The sequence below is a fragment of the Vanessa tameamea genome, chromosome 4 (assembly GCF_037043105.1).
Source record: "Vanessa tameamea isolate UH-Manoa-2023 chromosome 4, ilVanTame1 primary haplotype, whole genome shotgun sequence".
NCBI classification, from domain to species: Eukaryota; Metazoa; Arthropoda; class Insecta; order Lepidoptera; family Nymphalidae; genus Vanessa; species Vanessa tameamea.
Window position 1 is genome coordinate 3,188,282 of NC_087312.1, and position 20,330 is coordinate 3,208,611.

At 36.5% G+C, this 20,330-nt stretch overlaps 1 protein-coding gene across 1 annotated transcript in view; it reads left to right on the plus strand.

Moving 5' to 3' along the window:
* Nucleotides 1-2,237: 2,237 nt before the first annotated feature.
* LOC113394409 (tribbles homolog 2-like) overlaps nt 2,238-20,330 on the plus strand; it is a 32,498-nt gene continuing 14,405 nt past the window's right edge. The window contains exons 1-3 of the mRNA XM_026631715.2: nt 2,238-2,500; nt 2,678-3,079; nt 6,019-6,308. Of these exons, the coding sequence (XP_026487500.1) occupies nt 2,777-3,079; nt 6,019-6,308 (593 nt within the window). The 5' untranslated portion in view covers nt 2,238-2,500; nt 2,678-2,776. The remainder of the gene's footprint in view (nt 2,501-2,677; nt 3,080-6,018; nt 6,309-20,330) is intronic.

Genomic DNA, 20,330 nt, shown 5'->3' on the forward strand with positions numbered 1-20,330 from the left:
AAGAGCAAGTTCAAACAGGATAGTTCGACAGGATACCGGTCAGGAGTATCGTGTACTAAAATCAAGTCAAATACTAAGTGAATTACATTCAAGTTTCAACCCCTCTATGTGCATACAAGTATACTTCCTGTTTATTTACCTATTTGTTGAAATTTCGGTGCGCCCTTTGCGTTAATGTGTTTTACGTTGTTAGTAAATCAATGATACAGTTTTTAAATGAAACGAATATATTATACAAACATTTTATACTTATATGGGTATGCGAAAAAAGCGAAGACGTTTACGTGGAGTTTGTTGTTTAAAAAATATAGTCTTGATTTATTTATACGTACCTAGACCAATATAAAGAGTATTTCAATCATATATAATAACTGGTTTCGGTAGTTGTATACTCAATTATTAACTCATAATTGCCGAGAACATTTTTGACATAGATTTTAATAGTTTTATTACGATAAACCTTAATCTATGTCTGTAATATTAATTTGTAGTTGAAGGTATCAGCTATGTCAGTGAAACCTACTGCACAGAACAGTGCAAAGACTTTTTCTTCTGTTAAGTAAAAGGTTTGAAGATTATACCATCCTGCACAATACGTTAAAACATATGTATGTAATGATTTATTGTACTTGTGCGAAAACATGACGGATCATTGGGCTTTAATAATTCGATCTCATCATATCAAATTTATATTGAAGCAATAATCGAAATAGTTTCATAAGAATAAGATACGATTGCCTTACAATTACATTTAATAAAGGTCGCAGTAGTTACGACTACTTTTACAGTACAGTATTCAGCTGACAATCACAATATTATGTATTTCGAAATACGTTTTTAGGTTTTATTATTAATAAGGCAACTATATCTCGTCGAATAGAACTAGATCTTGTCGCACAACAGGCTGGTCAGATTAGTTAGAAGTCGAAATGGCATACCTAGAAACTGTAACAAAATTATGACGAGATAAATAAATCGATGTCCTTCAATAAAATAGTGATCTATAGAGCTTTTATCATTATCTTCTGATACTTAAAGTAACAGAGAATTCATTGGAGCTTGGGTTTGAACCCGCAATCATTAGATAAGATTCACCAGCTCTGATCACTGGGCCAACCCTAGTATTACTTTCTTTTATAAAATAGTAGTCTCGTAACTCTTTATTCTTATGGACATATATTAAAAATGCTATAGACTTTTTAATCGCAAGGTATAAATATAAAAAGAACCCAATTGCAGCCGAAGGGTATGTACCGAGGTACTTCACATATATTAGAAAATACCACGATTTTTACGTTGTGACATTTTGCTCCCTACCTATAATAGCGTCAGCCTGTCAAGATAACGGAGTTAAGTTGTAATAACATATTTTTAATAGTGATATTATACAAAAAAAAATCCTGTTATCTAATAGTAATTAATTATTTAGGTTCCTATGTACATAGATGATAATTCATCATTGAATACAATAGTTGAATGTAATATAATAAGGAGATGAATTATTATAATGTAAGTCATATTTATTATTACATAATCAAATAAATATAATAAAAATAAACGTGTTTCAAAAATTACATTATTTATAATAATTAATAGTTTTCAGTTCTTATCTTTCGAATATACCTGTTTTATAGCTTCTGCTGACTGGTTTATATTTATATTCTTATATTATGTAGGTCAAATTATTTTTATTGAGTAAAACTTTAAACCGATTAAATCAAATGAGTAAATCAAAACATTTTTTTATAAATAAAAACTATTACGTATGTTTTTTTTTTCAATTACTAAACGGCTTTGTAATAGTACTAATTGTTATTTTTGCAACTTAATGATGCAATTGATGCAATATTACAAATTAAATTAAAAAAAACGACGCATAGGATCAGATTCTAAATGTGGGCTAATTAAATTAATGTATACGAGTAAAACCACCACATTAAAATTTCAGTCTTGAAATATATTTTTTTCGCAATAGTTTCAATTTTTGTAAATACTGTACTTATTTCTGTTGTTTAATTTATTGTTGTGAAAAATATTGAAACTGTATACACATTTGACATCATTGCATTGCCAAACGTAAATGAATGGTATCATGCTATCTCGTTCTACGAGGCTTTATACCATTATATTAAAAAGAGACAACAACACAGTACATTTTGCGTCTACGAACCGCATGGCGTATGCTCGCGTACTACGCAAGCTGACGGTGTGTCGACATTGGACGTTGGATCGGTTGCCGGCCCGAGGCTCCGTCCGAGCGCCGCGTCAGCCTCGTCACAAAACTCGAAGTTAGTCTCGCAATGGCGTTAGTGGGAGGTGGTCGTGTGTTCGTTTAGTCTCAATTCAACCCGAGCGGACACCGGCCCAAAATATTAGCCTGTCTATACGCGTTCGAATTGCACGAATTTAATTCTAGTAATTCCGTGTTAATAAAGCGAGATTCGCCGCCACGGACAGACAAATTTTGGTACGATATCCTCTCAGGGCGAATCATTTCAAGGTTTGTACCATATTCGTAGGTACTTTACAATTTCCCCTTACTAAACCGCGTTGCTAAATCCTCGATTGTCTCATAGTTTCGTTTAAAATTTTGTAAGAGTCCATGTCGTATGCAATAAATTTGCAAACTTTACTTGTGTGCTGCGAAATGTCTAATCGGATTGCATTTCTTTTGCAGATCATGATCATCTCATCATAGTTCCTTCTTCGTTTTAAGTGTTTGTGTTCTGTGAACATTAGTGTGTATTTGTGACAGTGACAGTGTTATAGTGTAGTGATGGATCCCGGATCCCCCTCCTTATTGTTTCCGTTGCGCCTGAGCAAGCCTGCAGTGACGGTTCCCGTGCCGGCTACTGGAGAGCACAGCAAAGCCGATGAGCGGGCGCAATCACCTTCGCTTGCGGACCGCTTGTCAGCAGCTCCATCGCCATCGAGCCCAGCACCGCCCAGCCCTGCGCCCCCCCAACACCAGTTCCAAGCAGCCCTGGTGGCTGAAAAGTATCTCTTACTGGAACAAGTCGAAGGCTCATCGCTTTGTCGGTGTGTGGACGTGCGCACGCAAGAGGAATATGTTTGCAAAGTAAGTGACCATACTATATCGATAACTGAAACTATAATCGAAAACCTGTTGGACCGCGTCTCAGTCCTGCACAATACAAAATTTGTAGCACATTCAAGCTAACTTAGGTCTGTAGTAACTATATCTAGAGAATAATTCTGGTTTATATCCTCAAGTCTAGTATGATATAAAATATAATACGATAAAACGATATTCATAGATACAATTTTTTTTAAAGAAAGTTAATTAAAATATATAAAAACGAATTCATTATTCCAAATTTAAACGGTCGTCAAAAAGTCCGCATTGTCTTTGTTTCTCGTGAAGACATTTAGGCATAACGATTTATCATGGCATTCGAGACGACACGACCGGGATACGTAACGCGTCTCATGTCGAAATTGTACCCGGTTTCAAAAGAAGTTGCGCAGTTTTGTTTGATTGATACACTGTGTAATCTCTTGTTTTACTCGACCTCTCCAGTCCACTCGGTAATTAGCTAATTTGTGACTTGCTCGTAAATTATTACGTAAAGTAAGTCTTAATGTTGTTTTTACAAATGAATTTGTCATGCACTTAAGTTAAGTCATTGCTGGGACAAGCTCTGAAAATAAATATCTTAATCACTCAAAGTGAACCTTTAAACACGTCATTATTCATCATATAATTTATTTTCATAGAAGTAAATCCAGTAGTCAATCGAAAAGGGTTCCTAGTATCCCACGGGATAGACACCCCATTGAGATAAACCCAGTTCTCAATAGTATGCCCACATGGTGTTTCCCTTTCATAACAATTAGTCAATTGTTACTTAAACTGAGTTAATTTAATTGCAGAATTGAATCCTTTGACATAAGAATTGATTTTCACACAGATATCCGAGCTTATCTGTCGTAAATGTATATATTTTTTCTTGTTAATAGCGTCGATGTCAAACTTTATATGTCACGGTCTCGCGTTGCTCGATCGCACTTGTAGGCCATAGCATCGCCGTTTTTACAATGTCATGTGTCGACTTTCGCAATATCGCAAACAATAACGTTAATTTCATAGCGAACAAAATGTAATAATCGCAACATTGGTGCGATTACCGAGATATCAATCATGAGCTTAGTACTTTGCCATCGCGTAGTATAATATGTAATATGGAATGTATTTCATTTTTGGTACGCTTAGCCTTTTCCGCGTTAGCTTGAATCGTCCAAGCGCCACTCTATATAGAAACCAGTTCAAAAACTTGTTATATCGAACATCCTCACATATACGTAGGCATCGATTTAGGTAACGCAGGATACATAGTAATTCCAGTGCTAACAAAGGCCTATACAGGTATTGTCAAGGCACAGAATAGGCACTTCCCTCGTGAGAACTTGGCAAGGTTAAGTGTGGCAACGTGATCGTTGCTAAACGCAGAGTATATTTACAACATCGCCTCTTGCCACAACTGCCACATTTGTACTACATTACGATGATCAGTATTAAAATTGTAACGTAGGACATGTCACTAGCCCAAATAGATTGTAGAAATTCGACGAAATTAAACGTTTGTATATATTAATTTACGAAGCGGTATACATCAACCGTGGATGCCGCGTCGAAAATAAGCTTGACCTTCTCATTGACATTGTGAAATAGACGAGTTGATAACGCACCGATCACCGAATGTCATAGCGAGGCTAGCGGGGCCCCCTCTTACAGCTCCCCCCACTAGTTATTCCGTTAACACGTAATAGAATAGTGTTACAAGTTCATTGCTGGTTTAACTACAATGCTAATAAAGATTGAGGAAACATAAACGGTATTACATTAGCGACAGATAAAGTGACGTCAAATTTATTTAACTAACATAATGAGTATGAAGTTATAATGATAGAGATAAATACCTATAATGAAACTGATGATATTCATATCGTTACATATATTTATACAAATTCAAAACATAATTTTCTTTTATTATTTACAGATTTTAAAAACTAACAGAATAAAAAAAATTGACTCGACCTATTTTAAAGGCTGGTCAATAACTCTACGTGCCGAAGTTATATTATGTAGATAGATAGTTATAGGTAAATATTTTGCAACACCTTGCGATTAAATAAATATTGATAGCGCTATGTAGGTTAGCTGCCGTAAACGCTTTTGGGGCCAAATATTATCTATCGCTTTAACTATTGCGAATTCTTATCAATTCTTTTTTAGCAAACATTTGGACAAATGTGTAACATTTTATTTACGTACAACGCCCAAATTTAGCGCTTAACTATAAAGCGCCGATACGTCTGAACCGAATTGAAATACATATTTCTATTAATACTGTATGAGTAAAAAGAAATGGTCTTACGCACGCGACGTGATTCATCAATTGTGAGTCGGGAAATCTGATTTGGTATTTGCGTTCACGATGTCGTTGACATTTCGTTTGAGTTCGAAAATAAATACTCCAAACGTTTATTTAGAATAACTACGATACCATTTATAATAACGATAATAATTAAAATAAATTCTCTATTTACAATAGCTTCAACGTATTCGAAAGAATAGCGGATTTCTAAAGAAACATCTGTCGTCAACCAAGCATTCCGTTTGTAATCACGTTCGCCATTTATTCGCAAAGGGTCAATCTATTTATATAGACCTGTAGGTATCTTTATTCACTTCAGAACTAGTCATTTATAAAAGAGATCTTTGAAACGCTGCTACATAAGTAATCTTTTAGACGGGGCACGTATAGCTAATCGTAAACCCTATCGTACTTGTTGATAGTGTAATGAATAGGAATAGAATCAGTTTAGATATACCAAGTAAACTGGTCTAGCAAGGGTAATATTTATCTAGGTTTAAATCAAGTTTTACAAGTTCACAGAGAATATTGCCCTTCAGCGTCGTTCATCTACAAGGAAGTGTTATAATATTGCTTGCATGGATGATGAAAAATATATTTATAAAACGTTCTATTCTAGGTGGTATCAAGAGACTGCAGTAGCCTCCTCCAAGCGCACTACCGCCTCGACGGTCACCCACATGTAAACCCTATTCACGAAGTCCTGGTTGGGGATAAAAGGGTGTATCTTATATTTCCAAGATCGCACTCCGATCTCCATTCCTATGTGCGGGCGAGGAAAAGGCTAAGGGAACACGAAGCTCGGAGGCTGTTCAGGCAAATGGCGGAAACTGTTGCGGCGTGTCACGAACAAGGAATCGTCTTACGAGACCTCAAGTTGAGGAAATTCGTCTTTGCTGATCCTCAAAGGTTAGTTATTTTTTATGACCTAGCAAGATTATATTAATAACTAAAATTCTATTGATTTAGCAATGATAATCACTGTGAAAACATCCATTAAAATGATCTTATGGTATTTAGACAAACATACAATATTACGCTCTTCGAATAGACCATTGATGGTTTCTTAACTTAATGTTATGTTTTCGCAAGGACTTGATTTAATGTAGAGAAATCTTGTCTAGTATAAATTGCAATCGCTTGAAATACGACATTATCGCAGTACAACACAGTCAGCCGTTTGGATTGCCGTGTGCTAAATTTTGCCAGTTTCAAATAACTGACGCAATGGTCCCCTACTGACGATATCTCTAGCTCGCAATCGAAAAGCGTTTACCTTGTGTAATTTGTATTGACAATGTTACCAGAATTCGGGTACTTTATAAGGCAACGAATGCAGCTGATGCTACAAAAAAACATGTAACAAATACCGTATCAATCAATTGCACTTTTTTTCACTCCGCCCACTATGAAGACGCCCGTGAGAAAAAGTGTTCCAAAGTCACAAAAACGTCGGAAACGGAAACGATGCATGTATGGAGAAGTTCGTCATTTCCTTTGTGTTCGATAGCGTCGTGTAAGAACACGATAAACCGTTATCAAGTAATATATTACGACAATTTAGACATAATTTTGATAAAGAACCTACCACATATCCCTTACTATGCTTTATAAAAAAAACATGACGGTTCAATAAATATATATACAGCATATTGAACAAGAATTGCAGTAAAGGCGAAAATATTACAAATAATTACTCAACGGCTTTATTAATTACAAGCAACCGGTAGGAACCGGCGGATTTTCGACTTTTGAAACGTTATCTGGCCTCCATTGTTGCGAATATCTCCGGCAATGCTAGCGACTCAAGGCGAACGGTGTCATTGCTGCGTACAATACAATCGGGTCAAGGGTGAGCGGCGGCGCTGCGCCCGCGCACCTCACGCACCAAACGACCCCCATGATTTAGTCAGACGCGTACCTGCCACCCTTATTCAATCACCTGATCCAAACAAACTCCCTAATAAAATATAACAAAAATTTATTTTATGCACCCCTCCACTATTGCATTCCTTTAGACTTATAAGAAGGCACCATCATTCACCTGTCCCGCATACCAACCCTTGTATTGTAGTTCTTAGAAGATCTTTTATTTGATAACAAATCCAATCTTCATTTGTAATGAATATTGTGATAGAGTTTTGACGAGATTTATTTGTTCACCCTAATTCACACTTACTTAGAGTTCACTCCCACGACAGGGACAACAACCCACCTTGTGTACATTGAGCTCTCCTTGATATCCCGACCGAAACAATTTTCATTACGCCTCCACAAAATTAAGTCTGACAGAAAATGGTTTCTTTGACCTGTAGCTATTTTATTTTGTCCCGAATGACATTCGTCAAACGAGTTTAAATTTGTCCTTGGCGTAAATTATAAGCAGAAATGGCATGAAATAAAAGCCACTACTGCCTAACGTAACGTAATCCCGCCCGTGTCTATATTTACGCAACAGTATTAACTTAGTCCGCTTTTGAGTGGACAGACATTAAAAAAGGTAAAATTTAATACCCTTCAGCGGAGTATCATCAAAGCGAACGTTGTCAAAAGCGTCGTTTCACGATGCGAAACGGTACCGTGGCTCAAATGTAAAAACTTTTGCTTCACCTTTTACGTAATAGCAGAGCCGCAGAGCCAAGTACACCGTGACTTGAGAAGCCTTTTCAAAGTTACTACTCAAAGCGGGAATGTTTTGCATTTGGTTATTACACGAAAAGTCTGAATCCTAAAATGAGAAAAAGATAAATAGGCAGTTTCTTTATGAAATCTTTTATTAAAATATACGGTTCGAGTATGCGTTCATTAATGTAACATTGCGATATCTTTTCTTATGTTTTCTAAGAATATAGCTTATAGTTAACCGTTAACAATGTGGATGAACGACACTGCGGATGCGAGTCCAGTTCTGCCATGTGTCATTTCAGAAAGGAAATGTAAGTTTTTTGTTTTTAAGATATTAACGGACCGCTCCATGTCAGGTAGCCAGCTGTATGACAGGATCTTGACCCAAAGTCATCTCCCGTTAATGGGCGTGTGTCTAACTTTCCCAGAGATTTTTTTTGTCATCTGATTAAACAGCCGGTCAAATAACATTTGCATACTGGCAGCTGACCTTGTGTACCCCTAATAAATTCTAATGATTGTGCACATGCCGCGCTGGTCAAGCTTATATTTTAAGCATTCTTTACAATCGTGAGAATGGTCACATGTCTGATTTGGAAGGTGCAATACGAGCAAGTGACCCGCCCTTCGACCTCCGTTCTCACGTCTCGCATATAAAAGCAACCCTGATTATAAATTCGAGTCATCCGGCGGACTCCACGCCGTGATATCCCGCAATTTCGCACCGTCTCAAAGGTAAATAAGAACATTAATATTGATTCCGCGTTTCTTTGATGTTTTGAAGTAGATTTTTACGATCCAAGTTAGTAGTTTTCTCATCCTTTGAGAGTGGTTTAAATTATTTTTCTCGCGCTACGAGCACTTCTATAGAGCTTCAAACAAGAATATTTAATGAGATAATTACACGATGATGAATAATATGATTCTTTATATTAAATGATTAAATCTATCTCTATTGAACCGAATTCATGTCGCTTTGCAAACGTATACTTTCATTCAGGAAATAGTACAAACAATTCCAATGCAACAGAAGACACAAATGAATAATCTTAAAGGAAGTATCAATCAATAGCATCCGGCCGAGTATGTTCATCAGATCGATTTGAAGTGACAACGCAGGTAGTTCGATTCAAACCTTTCAGATAATCATATTTAAGAACACAATATTATGTTGCATTTTTTAAAACGTTGAAAATATTTTAGGGTACCTCGTGTTTTTTACACTACAAAGTAGGTAGATAAATTTAATTTCAATTTTTTACTAGATGAATCAAAGGAATAAAAATTATATACTGATATGAAATAACAACAGAAAATACATTTTCTTTGGGCCTTAATTACATAAGCGTTGAGGAGAAAATTAAGTTTTATTTTTTCTATGAGTATACATATTATATAAATGTTACAAAATACCAGACAAGACGGAGCCCGTGACTCTCAGTCGCTGGTAAACACAACGAAACCTTTGTAAACAATCTCAGGTATAAAATATTGTCCTCGGCGTATTGTTCGAGCCCATCCCGCCTACTCCACGCCAAAATAATAATACCACAGCGAAACGTTCCAGGTAACAAAACAAAACTCGAGGTTTTTTGCGTAACGCGGTGTTTAGGAGCCGGATCGGATGATCACATACATCGCAAACAATGACGAGTTCACGATATAGGGCTTTTGATTACGCAACTTGATACATACTTTATAACGCCGCGTAGCAGGAATTTATCATATAAAAACGATATTCCCCTTCGTAACACACCATCTATAAATAATTATCTGAGTGTGTCTGTTTTCATGTCGCGAAATTATATTGGCGTGTCTGCGGCGCTAACGGGACGAGATATTTATGGCGGTGGCTGCGCTGGCACTCTCTAGCGGATGTGCCAAATTGGTTCGCGATAGACCCGGCAGACGCCGATGCGTCGCATACCGGCCCGGCCACCGCCTGTACTATATTTCCATCAAAATCAAAACCTACTTTGCAATATATTTATTTAATTAAACGAGAAACACCCGGTTGCCATTTCATAGAACTAACAGCATCAAAATCGAATTTAAAACTATGCCCGAGGCCGCAGCCGATATCTGGCAACGCTTACCTGCCTGCCTGCACCCACATTGACTGTTTTGAAAACATTTTGAAACCGTGTTGCCAAAGTATCGTGGTGTAAGACACCGCTATGTTACAGCGATGTATTTGCATAATACCGGGCGCGCGGCAAAACGCCCGTATCCGTACGTCTTTCGGTTTCAACAGTTGTATAACTTCAACGAGACGCAGAAGGTATTGTTTAAATTGCATAATCGACCCTTGGTAACGTTTCGGGACGAAATATTGAACAGCGTAATTTCTATTGGCACCCGGCGCGGCGCCAACGTCCATGCGATTCGAGTTGTAGTTTATTGATGCGATTACGCTTCTAGTTTACTTTTGTACGACATGATTCAGGCGTGCCGGAATTCAGACGTTTATGTTATTCGTTTTGGGGCGTTTGTTTGTGGCCTCGGTCGACTTGCGGCTGCTGAGGTCGTGAACAACTGTGCCAATGTCGCTGGCGTCGACGCTACGCCGCCTCTTTGCTCGTGCGGAACAAACGATTGAACTCATTTGGAAAACAATAAAATGCATGTTGATACGTCATTCGATCGTAGAGGAACAATCAACTCGACGCATCTTTACGATTGAATCAGCCAGAAATGATTTTTTTTATTATACGAACACCTACACCTCTCCTCATTCCGTAAATAAATGAGTCGGACGAGGACGACGGAGTGTTCGTCATTACTATAAATAACGCATGTTCGCACCTTTTTTGGTGATACGAAAACACCGGACGCGGCTACCGGACGTGGACATAGTGCATTGATCTCGAGCAACCATCACCTCTACTTACTACTCAAAACACAATGCGAGCGTCATTCTGAGAAATAAATTGCCGGACATCATTGTATCTCATGTACAAAAGAACACTTTTTACGTATATTTAAAAGGTTAAGATTTCAACCACCTGCTGGACAGAGACGGAAATGCAGGGTATTGTGCATGGGTAGTTCCGGTCGTAGCGATTTTTTTTTTCGAAGACTCCTATAGTATTGTAAATGTAAAGCGAAAACATTTTGTTATTATTCTTTTCTGATTATGTATTTGTTCAAATAATAAAACGGCTAACTATTAAATCGATCTGGTTGCGTAAAACAAAGGTCTGCGAAACCTTGTGCAAGCGTTGTGCGGCGCGCCTGCGCACGGCTACATATCTGCGGATTTGCGTAACTTCACACTTATCCGCCGATACGCCGCCCGTACATTGTGACACGCTCCGTTTACCTTGTCTGTACCACTGGTATTCAGATCAACTAAATTTTTATCAAATTGAAATCAACCCTAGACTGCATATAATTAAATTTGATTATGAAACATCACATTTATAATTCTACAGAACAAAATGTAAAAACAGATCAATTTATCGGACTGGTGACTCATCATTTATTTGGTATACACACTGAACGTTGAACAGTGTTTGTTGGCTTAGCCTCTGCAACAGAGAGCAATAGTTAAACCCCCATAAAATAAGTTTGCAAAAACGTTGCCGCACGTGATCGACCCTAAACTTTTAAAGGATGAGTGCATTCACATTGACCCAAACAAAAAATATGCACGTGCCAACAATTACTTGGGGACGAGTTTGGTTTTTACTACGCCCTCAGAACACCGTCTCACTCGAGCGCTCATCGATAACCAAGGAACGCCTAAAGTGGACGACTCGCTCACTGCCAAGACACGCGTCTACCATTTCTTTACGATAACTTTTATATAACACCGTTCCATTTCGTTCCATACGAATTGGTATACGAACTCTTCACTCCCTAGTAACGAGAATCTAGCTTTACGCCGTCTGATTTATTTTTCCTATATTTTTGTTCCACTCTAACGCAAGCTCACACCCGCGGCTGCATATCCGCGTCGCTAAGGTCGCTGACCGCTGAAACTCATCTAGCGTAACAAAGTTAAATAATTATTTTTGTTCGTGTTATTCGATTTCACAAGTCCTCAGTTATATAAGACAAATTTTATTTCGATTCATATTACAAAGAATAAAAATAATCCAAAATATTCCTAATGTCCAAAAATAAACTCACAAACAACAAACTCGTAAGCAACTTGCCAAGTAATTTCAGCAAAATTACCCAAGAATCTGCCTCCGAGTTACGCATAACGTTCTTTGCACAATACAAAAGAAACTTCAAAATATCATTTAACCCTGCGGTCTCCGGTAAAAATAAAACTCGTGCTTTCAAAGAAACAATGTAACAATGAATCAGGGTATGACAGGATCGTGATGAATGTCGTTCGAGGGAACGAATGCGTCATTACATTTGGTGACGTCATCAGGAGGGATGGTATAAAAACCGAAGGGCGATAACAGAGGGTTCGAGATGAATCATAGATGCCTCTAACAGGTCACCACCCTCAGCTATTTGTAGTTCCCCTTGATATTGTTTTAAAATATCTTTTCACCCTCTAAAATACCTGAGCCACAAATAGTGACATGGATCACGTAGGCACATAATGTCAGTCGCTAAGAATAGTACTAGTGACGTATATAATACCTATGTTTAGTTTTAATTATAAAATTACAATGGCATTTTACAATAATAACATACTATGCAATGCCCCTACGTGCTAAGTATTAGTTCTAGTAATTTAAAAGTGCCCTAATTGCCAGCTTTTAGAGCAAAACTTCTCACATTTCTGAAACAAAAACCAGAGTCGTGTGTAAACAACGAGCAAAAAAAAAACCTAACTCGCTCTGCGCCGTTTATTTTGCGCACAAAAACTGCAATAGAAATATTCAACTTCATTACAGTTTTTCATTAAACGTAACGAAGTATAGCACAAGGTACACAAAATTCAAAAGAAATTATTAGAAAGTATACGAAACGAGAACGTTCATATGTTTTTATTAGTAGGGGTCGTCCCTGCTACTGAATGCCGTAAACCTTTGAGCTCTTTGGTAGTAAAGTAACCGATTTATCTTTAAGTTCAACAACACATGTTATCCATCCTCGGTGAGATGAAGCTCGAAATGTAATGACGATTTTAATTAAACTTTATTTAAATGAATTTTGAGATAAAAACAGTGGTTGCCAAGAAGATATACTTGTACGACAACATTTAACGTTAAGCAGACGAATAAAATAAGAATTCTTTTGGGATCAGCCACAGACGGAGGCGTAAGCAATTTCGGTCGTCCTTATTTTCATTCGAGTAAATAATATGCGACTTTTCCACCTACGCGATACATTTGGCTCGGAAAATATTTTCTACGTAGGCGGTAGCCAAATATAATCCCATATTAAATAAAGTCCTTTAAATATTCCGAAATTCGACATTATGATGCCTTCTTTTGTTTAGGGGGTGATTAAAGTAATAACAAACATGCTTTCAAATGGAATACAAAATATTTAAACTACACAAATAGTATGTGTACCTATATGCCAAATGTTAAATAAAAGAGAACATCAAATCCCTACCAATAACAGGACTAAATGAAATAGAAGGCAGCCAATTTCCCTGTGTGTAGAGCGTTTACCTCGAGTCTGGCGTCGAAAAAAACAAAATACAACCGGTCTGCGAATGGCCAGAATTGCGATTAACCCTTCAAACCCGATGCGTCGTCACTAAAAATACTTGACGTCTGCGTCTGCTGCATGAACTTCACTTTTTATGTATTGCGTTTCATATAATATTGCTACTCGTTTTTAAGATTAAAATTTAGTAATCGTATAAATTATCGCAATGTTTTTGTATAATCAATTAGACCATCGTTTTCCTCAAACGTGTTTGTCTAATTTATCTTTGACCGCTTTAGTGTATTCTTAGCCATTTTAAGTGACTAAATAGTTTTGTGTACTTAACTATTGAATTTTATCTTCAATTGCATTGTTTGTTGGCGCCTGTCTTCGATTAGTAATGAGTTAGACATTACCTGTAATAGCTCACGTCTGCGTCTTAACAATGAACCATAATGCACATTTATTGCTAATCGAGTCACGGCGTCTGCCCTATAAAGAACTTCCTGTATTAGTACACAATTGACTTTTTACTTCTAACCTTGATATTGAATCCACTTACCATCATTTGTTTTACCGAAACTCGAGTTCACAGTTTCTATTTTTGATTGAAAAATAAAACGAAATAAGGAAAACAAATGTCATTGCGTCGGTTTTACTAAATATCTTACATATCCAATAATGTTAAAGTTTCAAAATGTTACGTGTACATAAATTTTATTGTTAGAAATTAAAACATATTTCATGATAAATATTATTTTAACAACAGGAATCCTCAATATATACCTAAATTATCTAGATCAAATGCTATCAGCGCAATTGCACGCGTAACATTTATTTATTTGAAAAAAGAACTAAATTATCTTGGAAAAGTTTTTCCGTTTAAACAGTGTACTAAATGATTAGGGTATTTACAGTATCCGTGTTACTGGAAATTACCTCTGATAAACAAAGGGACTAATTAGAATGATGTCATCTGCCTAATTCCAAAAAGTATTACGAACCTTATGTTGTAGAGGGGTATGACGAAAACTTTGAAAGAAACATCATTTGACCAATTGAACGTCGTGGTTAAATGTAACGGGAATAGTCATTTTCAAAATATATGGGGGACAAAGACGAGCGTCATTTAGTTTGGTAGCGTAGGCGCATCCTAATCTCGCGTGACGTAACATCGGTTCACGGTCAGCAAGAGGAAATGACGCACGGCCTGCCAACATTACAACACAACACTAAACTTGCCAAAACAATTCACGTGACCGAATAACTGAATGAAAGATACGTCAAACCATTCGAAAGAACAGTTTTAATTACAAATTTGTAAAAGAAACTGCTAAGCAATTTCTTTCTTTTTAATTAAACAATTTCAATAGGTTTTATAATTGATCTAATAACTATAGTATTATTATATACGAATGGTAATTTACTGTCGATTACTAATGAGAGGTAAATTACGTATGGGTTGTTTTTTATATGTTACGAGAAATTCAAAATAAATATGCAGTTCGATTAAATACAAATAATTATACAGTGAATGTTATAGATAACTCGGAAAGCTCGCTTCTTTAATTGCAGCCGGCTACCTATGTTCTAGACCGGTTCTGATTCCAGTCTAGCTGTTTCATGGCCTGGCAATATTTTCAACTGTCAAACCTACACGAATTCGGTTAAGCTAATTTGTATCGTAGTGCGAAGCTATATGATCTAAATCCCCTTGCACGTATTCCAATGTTAATAAACAACTAATTTATAGCTGCACACTTCTTATTCTGTTTCCTGCAAAATACGAGCTCAGTGCACTAACAACCTTTGTTGCAAGGAATTCAGAAAACGCGAATATTTATTTGCTTTGGTTTGGATTTTCTTAGAAAATCTCTCAATAGTAATATTGTAGCAAAACGGAGTAAATTTTGCTCTAATATTCAGACAAAAAAAAATTCTAATTTTCTTATTTTTATTTCAGTAAAAATAATGAACCGGTAAGTTAGGTATCTCTTTTAAATGACTCACCCGAATAGGTTATAACATCGAACATATAAATCGTGAGTGTTAAGTGTACTCGTATAATCTAATGTTTCAAAAACCGCGAGCCGACGTCGGTAACGTTTACAATGACATTGAAATACGTTTCGTTGCGAAATCGTACTCTTTTCGTGGTTTCGGCCTCGCATTCGAGATTGAAGAATACGTATTATAAATATGAGAACGTATACGACCTCTGTTCGCGGTCACACCTTGCGTAATCGACCGCGACAATATCTCGCATGCACTTGTATTATTACTAAATTGACACTATAATTCGATTGATTGACACGCATTGAACAATACCAATCAATAATGATACATTCGACCTTTATTCGTTAGCAAATCAATACCCAATTGCTATATTAATAATAATATTTAGATTCTATAAACCCACTTAGCAAATAGTTAGTAAAAAAATTAAATCGGAGTGGAGCGCTATTTTCTTTTCTGGCAATAATAGAACTATTACGCCGCTCTGCGTTTTAGGTTTGTATTTTTTTTTTTAAACGATTCATGACTAAGGTTTTAAGTTAAATATACTTTGAATACATTTGCCTATATTTCTTTATTTAGTACACATAGCTAAATACAAAAATAAAGCTAGACCATTATATTTCAGAATGCAGGGACTGTTAGTAGACAGTAGGTACATCTATTAGTGTTTGTTTAGTTAGGCACTAATCATTTAAAAAAAAATCATATCGGGCGTTTCTTTATCATCGTGTCGACATGTCGACAACATTGAAGGAATGAAATCATCGTGGCGTCGCATATTCGAAGACACAAATATGGCTATATCTGATGTCTCACGTCATTAGTAAAACAATTCATCGTACGTTACTCTCTTGTCTTTTAGCGAATAACATTTATTTGAACAGTTTTCCAATCATTTGCGCAGTTGTAATGAAGGCGTTTAATTCGCGACGCTGATGTAACTCTATAAGAATGTTCGCTTAGTACAGTTGTACTCAAATTCAATTAACATTTTGACACTAAGGGCAATAATATCATACTGTGTTATAATGAAGCCGTATAAATTCTACGAGTGGAATTGTTTCGATCTCCGTGAAGCGACGCCTACTGAAATGGCTCTACGATTTTGACGCATTCCACCCACGCATATGCGAGGGCTTGTTGAGCCTAACACGCGACTGACGTCACGGAGAAATTTCCCGCGGGTTGTGACGCAATTGCTTATTTTCTTCGACCGGATCGATGAATTACGTTTTGAAGGGCAGGTTCTGTTCTTACATAAACGACGATAATTATTTTTATATAATGTAATTAAATTACTTATATTTTTACTGCAAAATACATTAAAAAAATAAACTACAGAATAGTTTAACAGAACACGTGCTTCATTTGTGACGTAACTGGGATACGGAAGCTGTTACGGTCAGTCGCGTCGCGTCGCTGATCGGTAGCCATGAGTTGCCCCTGACCAAGGACATTGACTAGACTCACGGCATTGATACTAAATCATCATAAATCATACTACAGTTGGTTAAAGCATATAGCGGATTGACGAGACGGCTAGGTGTCGTAAATCCAAGTCTTGAGTTGAGTTGATTATATTCTACTCACCCGGAATTTTACAGCATTTCTAAAGAACAATAATATCTAAAAAAATGAGAGATCTCGTGTTGTGACGTAAGTTAGATGCGGAAGCGTTACGGTCAGCCGGTAGCCGTGAGCCGCCCGTGACCAAGGACGCGCTTACGAAGTGATACCGGACGTTATTGATACCATATCATATCGACATATTAGATTTATAACTTAAACAATATACCCTTCTATCGAATAGATATAACGAACCTCGTAACATTTTTAAAGAACAAAGACATCCGTCCAAATTAAACTCGTATATCATTACATGACGGCCTTTCATGATTCTACATACTCATTACTTATATTGTATTTGCGGTATAGAAGTGAAGTTTTCCTAATGAAGTCATTTCTCTGATAAGACATTATTTGCGTGCAATTTCCCTTCAATATTACGTATTTATGTCATGGTAATATTTATCACGAAGGTGACACTCGTCCCGCAACTGATGTAATTCACTACTAGTATTGCGAAAATATTAAATGACGTAACATGATTAGACTAGAACGATTTTGTTTTAGAACCATAAGCATCGGAATATGTTTCGTATATGATAACCGCGTGAGGTGTTAATCGCTTATCAAATAAGTTATAGGAACTAATTGTCCAAAAATGTAATACTAAATGGAAATTAATTAATTAATTGAATAGCCCGACTGTACAATTAATTCTCTCGACTATCGACTCAGATAATTCCAGTTTCAATTATAACAAGAAGTTGTTAATTACGTATGTATGTACTTTCATATAACAGAAGCCGAAAGAAGAAAGAAGAAGAATTTTCTCCTGCATTGTAATTGCTTGCTATGTAACTATCTAGAAATAGACTTCGTAACATGCTAGTGGGATGTGTAGTCCACCGTTAATAGCGGCTTCAATACCTACTCCGATTTTTTATTAGTCGTTTACGTTTCTTCAATGTGTAACACCTTTGCGTATGGAATGATTTATGCAAAACGTTATTATTAATAATGATCGACTCAGTCAGGCTTATATTTGAATTTTATAATAACACTTGAAAACGCGCTGGTTACCGCTTTTTATATCATCATATCATAGCAATTGTTAAATTGTTTCTACGATAGTTAAAAATATACTTTATATGTAATTCGATAAGGAAATCTTAACGGCGGATGTTTTCGTTTGATAAAGACGTCATCTTAAATATTCGAGTGCGCAGTTTATCGCATCCTGTTAGTGGAAAATATTTCATTTGTTTGTAACGTGTTCACTGTTTTCCTCGTAACAGAAAGAAAAACTGACCGGTTCTGTATATAAAAATCATTAAGATTATATTAAAATATCATTAAAAATATACGAGAATCCGGCGCGTGGCCTCCGCGTAGTCCGCTGGTTCAATGTCAGTTGCGCAAGCGCCGCTCTTCCGCCTTTGCGCTGCCTGTTCAACCAGGAACATACAAACGTTCCAATTCAAATTTAACGTTTATTGCTTCAGCTAATCTGTAGGTTTTTACAAATAAAACCGCTTAGGTAATTATTAAGGAAAAATCGGAGAGAATCAAGTCTCAGAAGTTGTTAACGAATACTCTGGAACATCCGTGAAGTTAAAAACACTGACGGAATTAAATCAACGCGTCTGAGATCATGACGTCATCATATCAGACTTTAAAATTGTAGTATGTCTGGTAGGATGCGAGTATAGTTTTGCATGCGTTTAATTCTCGAAAATGAAGATAGATATTCATGTACTACGTGCACTTTATTGTATCGAAAGCAATCTACGTGACTGAATTTTGATTATCAATCAATTTGCAAAGTTGACACAACAGAGCACGCGTCTGCGAACGACTTTATAGATCATACCTACTTATATCGGATATTTTAAAATTAAAATTATTATACCATATATACTCTCTCCCTCCTCTCTCTCTCCCTCTCTCTCCCTCTCTCTCTCTCTCCCTCTCTCTCTCTCTCTCTCTCTCTCTCTCTAATATTGAAATTTAAGTGTACGTAATTATTGAATCCCAACAGAGTACTATATTAACGTCATTTACAATGATACTTCATAATCAGCTGTTTGTTGCGTTATTGTGCCGTTCTATTTAATTATGTACCCGGTCCCGTTACATCCGGCCCTTCAGAACACTTGAGACAAAGGTAAAAATTCTAAAACCTCCGGAACGGTAATGTTAGAGTAATTTAATAAGGGCATATAATTCAATATTTACATTATAAACTTTCGAAGTTTGTTGATTTTCAAATCGTTGAGTAACATGTTGATGATTTTTTGATGATGACTCAGTGGTTAGAACTTGTATATATTAAATGATGATTACGGGTTCAAACACCACTAAATGTCCATTTGTTAATTTGTGTTTATAATTCATGTCGTGCTCGACGGTAAAGGAAAACGTCGCGAGGACATACGCATGTGTCTGGAGCAGCGTAGTGTAATTAGCTCGAAACCTTCTCTTAAAGGATGACCAGATGAACTGGACTCCTTCCTAAATGATTAGTGTTGTCCAAAAAGTCAAAAAAGAGGATTTGTGAAATGAGAAAATAGAGGCGCCTTGTCCAAATTGCTTTTGGCCATCAGGCTGTAAATAATAACAGTGATCATCTCCAATTAGTTGCCATAATCACACCATGGGTATTATATTATCAGAGAAATGGTTTTAATAGTACAAATAATTTGTATCCAGTATCTCAACACGGTCATTGGTCTTGTCTTATCACGTATTGTCAGAGACACCTAGTCAACATTTAAAGGTCAGACAATCTTTCTTATCACTCAGATAACGACTTAAGGTCGATTTATGCTGCAACTAAGTGATTCTTACGAATCATTAATATAAAAAAAAAATGTTCGATATATACGACGGACAAAAAAAATAGAAGTCAAGGTGTTTTTACTCGAATCCATGAAATTCGTATCGGGTTAATCTTTTAAAGATTACCTGAGCGACGACAATGCGGTATGTTTCTCAAACTTGCCAATTCTAAAGGTAGCTTCACCAGATGTTCGAGAAAACAAACAGGGCATTGTATACGCTTCTACGCTTGATGTATTTTTCGGGCTCTTTATCAATTCGATGATGACGCGATAGAATAGAATCGTCCATTGTGCAAAGAAATCCTTTTCACGA